At 65.7% G+C, this 4,135-nt stretch overlaps 2 protein-coding genes across 7 annotated transcripts in view; both read left to right on the top strand.

The window, feature by feature from the left end:
* ARHGAP39 (Rho GTPase activating protein 39) overlaps nucleotides 1-1,650 on the top strand; it is a 55,284-nt gene extending 53,634 nt beyond the window's left edge. The window contains exons 9-10 of the mRNA XM_034668545.1: nucleotides 4-173; nucleotides 269-1,650. Of these exons, the coding sequence (XP_034524436.1) occupies nucleotides 4-173; nucleotides 269-463 (365 nt within the window). The 3' untranslated portion in view covers nucleotides 464-1,650. The remainder of the gene's footprint in view (nucleotides 1-3; nucleotides 174-268) is intronic.
* Nucleotides 1,651-2,467: 817 nt separating this feature from the next.
* The window catches only part of LOC100476823 (UPF0598 protein C8orf82), a 6,785-nt gene continuing 5,117 nt past the window's right edge, over nucleotides 2,468-4,135 (top strand). For 2 of the 6 annotated variants that reach the window (XM_034668813.1, XM_034668815.1), the window contains exons 1-2: nucleotides 2,749-3,166; nucleotides 3,343-3,391. In XM_034668813.1, coding sequence (XP_034524704.1) covers nucleotides 3,122-3,166; nucleotides 3,343-3,391 — 94 coding nt within the window. In that variant the 5' untranslated portion in view covers nucleotides 2,749-3,121. The other 4 variants (XM_034668819.1, XM_034668812.1, XM_034668811.1 and 1 more) reach the window with 4 other exon arrangements.

Here is a 4,135-nt window from a genome sequence, read left to right as displayed (position 1 = left end):
CAGCTTCGCTGCTGAAGCTGTGGTACCGCGAGCTGGAGGAGCCGCTGATCCCGCACGAGTTCTACGAGCGGTGCATCGCGCACTACGAGAACCCCGAGGCCGCCGTGGCTGTGGTGCACGCACTGCCCCGCCTCAACCGCCTGGTGCTGTGCTACCTCATCCGCTTCCTTCAGGTACGCGGCGGGCCACGCCCCCGGGGCACGGGGCACGGGGCACGGGGCACGGTGCGCGCGCGGGCCCGGCCCACCCTCCTGTCCCCTCCGCGCAGGTGTTCGTGCAGCCTGCCAACGTGGCCATCACCAAGATGGACGTCAGCAACCTGGCCATGGTGATGGCGCCCAACTGCCTGCGCTGCCGATCGGACGACCCGCGCGTCATCTTCGAGAACACTCGCAAGGAGATGTCGTTCCTGCGCGTGCTCATCCAGCACCTGGACACCAGCTTCATGGAGGGCGTGCTATAGCACGTGCGCCCCGAGGACCGAGGGTGGGGACGGAGCCAACGCTCGGGTGCGCCCGGGCAGGGGAGCACGTGGGGAGGGGGGAGGGAACGCCCCAGCCGCGGAGGCAGCATGCCAGGCCCCGCCCATGCCCGCCCCAGCCCCGGAAGCCCGCAACTCTCCCACCCAGGCCCTCGGCCTGAGGACGCAGCCGGGGCAGAGGGCCCGTGGGAAGGGCGTCCCTGGGCCGCCGCCCACCGCCGCGGCCTAGTGGCCAGTTCCTTGGGCACCGCCCCGCCCACTGCCGGCCGGTCAGCCCCGAGAAAGTGCCTTCTGTTTCCTGGAGCCAAGTGACACTGCCCCTCCCGGCCGGCCTGAGAGCACACGCCGCCCTCCCCTGGGGCGAGCTGCCTCGCTGGGGCGCCTTTGCTCAGCCTGGCCCTGCCCTAGCCCCTGCCCGGCTGCCCCTCTTTCCTCTGCCCCGCACTTCTCCTCAGTCCCCTTCCTGGCCTGTGGCCGCCTCAGCCCCACCACTCCCACCCCGCCACCTGCGGCCTCCATCTTCGAGACTGCACAGGAATTGGGGGCCCCAGGGCACTTGGCTGTCCATCGCCAGAGCAGGGCCCGGCAGGCTCGCTCTGGGTGGGGAGGGGCCCCCAAACCAAAGTCCTCTGGGTGGGGGGCAGGGTTGGGTAGGCATTCTTGGGGCAGGGTGGGGGAGGGGCAAGAGTATTTTTTCTTCGTGTAACTATAAATTCAGATTCTATCCAGCACACCAACCCGCCTGTGTATAAAGATATAGAGGGAAAGATATAAAAACTAAATTTGCTAATGACATAGTTTTAATCCAAATGCTATTTATCTCTGAGCCGTCCTAGCCTGTCCTCTGTGCAGAGCAAGTTGATATCACCCCTTCATTTCTTCGCCACTTTCTTGGCTTCTGACCAAAAACCAAACCCTGCCCCATCCCCATCTGGGACCTGCAGTGGAAGAGAGGGAAGGAAGCCCGAGCTGGGGAACCAGGGAGCACGCCCAGGATTGCCCTTCCTGAAGGCGAGAGCTGGGGGCAGGAGGTACCTAGACTCTCAGTTTGTACATTTTCCATTTTGGAATTTTGAGTTCCAGTTGTAAAACTTAATTTCTCCCCGGTTTATATATATATATATATATATATTTTTTAGAGTTGAGTTTTTATTTATTATTAAAAAAAACAAAAAACCCAGCCCTGCCGCTGCCCGGGTGTCCCCTGAGGTAGCATCCTCAGTCGGTGGTCTCCGGGTCTGGGGTGGACGACCCGGCCACAGACACTCTCGCTCTGACGCATGGACTTAAGAGGTGACAACACTTTTGTGTGAATAAAATAACATATGGACACTTGTGAGCCATGGTCACTGCCTGTCGCCTCGTGCTCTTCCAGTCGCTGCAGGGATCTGGGCTGGGGGCTGGGCAGCCACTACAGCAGCCTGCCTGTTGCCAGTATGGTCACCTAGGTGGACAGGCCAGGGAGAATGGGGGAATGGAGAGAGGGCGTAGGGGGTGGGCTGCAAGCAAGGCTGTTCCCGGGGAATGGGAGAGAGGTGATGAGCCAGGAGGGAGGAACCAGCTGAGTGTTAGGCCCCTCTGCTCCGCCTGCGACCACCTGGGGTATGTGTCGACCCCTAAATCCCTGCCCGGTTGCGCGGGGAGTGGGCTTTTTGTGACGCGTCCTACCCCCAGCCTGCCATAGGGTCTAGGCAGAGTGTTTATTCAGAAGCTAGTTGAACACGCAGACACGGCCCAGCCGAATTGGCTTTCCGAGGGGTACCTCGCCCACGTGCCGGCGGCCAGCTTCCGAGGACAGAGGGACAGAGCCTGCATTCCCGCCAGCGCCCCGCTCCCAGCCCGCCCCTCGCTCCTGAACCCGTCTGCACCCCAGTATCACAGCCGCACTCTGCTGTCTGGCGGTCTCGTCCGCTATCCCCTCCCCAGCGGGACGGCAGGGCGGGCCGCTCCCGCCTTCCGGGAGTGCGGTGTGTCCGGGGAAAGCGAGCTCCGCCCTAGTCCCCGGAACCCGAAGTGTGAGGCCGCAGGCGCCGGGGGACGCGTGTTCACGCAGCGCCAGCCCCGCGTGACCGGCCCGCCGCTTCCGGCGCGGGAGGAAGATGTGGCGGGCACGCGGGGCGCTCCGGACCGGCGCCCTGGCCTTGGCGCGGCCCCCGGGGACCCGGGCCTGCGGTGGGGGCGGGGACCTCTCCTACACGCAGGGCCAGGCCCCAGAACCCCGGACGCGAGAGTATTTTTATTACGTGGATCATCAGGGTCAGGTGGGCCTGGAGCGGGGCCTGAGGGGGAGCACCTGTAAGAGGGGTGGGGCCGGAGGGAGGGCCCCTGCGAGGGGCGGGGTCTCTGAGGTAAGTAAACGTGACTGCCGAGCTGGGTCCACGAGCTGGAGAGATTGGGGCGTCGCGTCTCAGCCCCAGAGGGGTCGGACCCCCAGCAGCCAACCTGCCACACGCAGCTGCAGCTGCGTCTCGCGCGCTCCGCACCCCCAGATCCTGCCCCTCCCTGCGGTCCCCGGGCCGGGACCGCGCCGCCTGATTTGCAAGCCCGGGCATATCCGGGAGGAAGCAAGTCGGGGAGCCTCTGCGGAGGTGGTGTTACACCTGATTAGAAACTTGAGGAAGGGAGAGGTACGGGGAAAGCATGGCAGCTCGGGCAACCGCACGGCCCGGAGATGCGGGAATGTTGGTAAGGCCCCCCGGTTTCCTTTCCACTCGCCTCTCTGCACGCGGTGTATACAGACAAGCAAGGGAAGCGGACACTAGCCCCCAGCTCAGGCTGCCCGAGGCCTCCCCGCCCTGGGGCCGACTCTGTCTGGCTCCCAGCTGGGACTCATGGGCCGTGGCCTGCCCCTCTGTCCGCAGCTTTTCCTGGATGACTCCAAAATGAAGAACTTCATCACCTGCTACAAAGGTACCGCCGCTCCCTCCTCCCCACCTTCCATCTCCCTCCCCAGCCTCCCCACTGGCCCGCCCGAAACAGAGGACCGGGCATCCTGCGCACAGGAGCCCTCCTGTCTAGAGTGAGGCCGAGGTGGTGTACCGACAACCGGTGCCAGTCCTTGGAGTTGCCCAGGGCGAGCGGCTTGCCTGGGGGGGCAGGGCCCCGTGTAGACTGGCATGGTAAGCAACCCCTTCACCTCCAGACCCACAGTTCCTGGTCACCTTCTTCTCCCGCCTGAGACCCAACCGCAGCGGTCGCTACGAGGCCTCTTTCCCCTTCCTCTCGCCCTGCGGCAGGGAGCGCAATTTCCTGCGCTGCGAAGACCGGCCCGTGGTCTTCACGCACCTGCTGGCCTCGGGCCCCGGGCCCCCGCGTCTCTCCTACTGCGGCGGCGGTGAGGCCCTGGCCGTGCCCTTCGAGCCGGCGCGTCTGCTGCCCCTGGCCGCCAATGGGCGCCTCTACCACCCGGCGCCAGAGCGTGCGGGCGGCGTGGGCCTGGTGCGCTCAGCCCTGGCCTTCGAGCTTAGCGCCTGCTTCGAGTATCCGCCCGGCGCGTCTGCGCAGCCCTCGCACGTGCGCTGGCAGGGCCGTCGCCTCGCCCTCACTATGGACCTGGCCCCGCTGCTGCTCGCCACCCCGCCACCCTGAGCCGCAGGCTGGAGGGCGGGCGCCCGCAGGTGCCCCTGAACGCCTCCCCGCCTCCCCCCGCGGCCC

This window comes from Ailuropoda melanoleuca, chromosome 9 (genome assembly GCF_002007445.2).
Source record: "Ailuropoda melanoleuca isolate Jingjing chromosome 9, ASM200744v2, whole genome shotgun sequence".
NCBI lineage: Eukaryota > Metazoa > Chordata > Mammalia > Carnivora > Ursidae > Ailuropoda > Ailuropoda melanoleuca.
The sequence above is the reverse complement of the archived record's forward strand: the minus strand, read 5'-3'. Positions and strand labels throughout refer to the sequence as shown.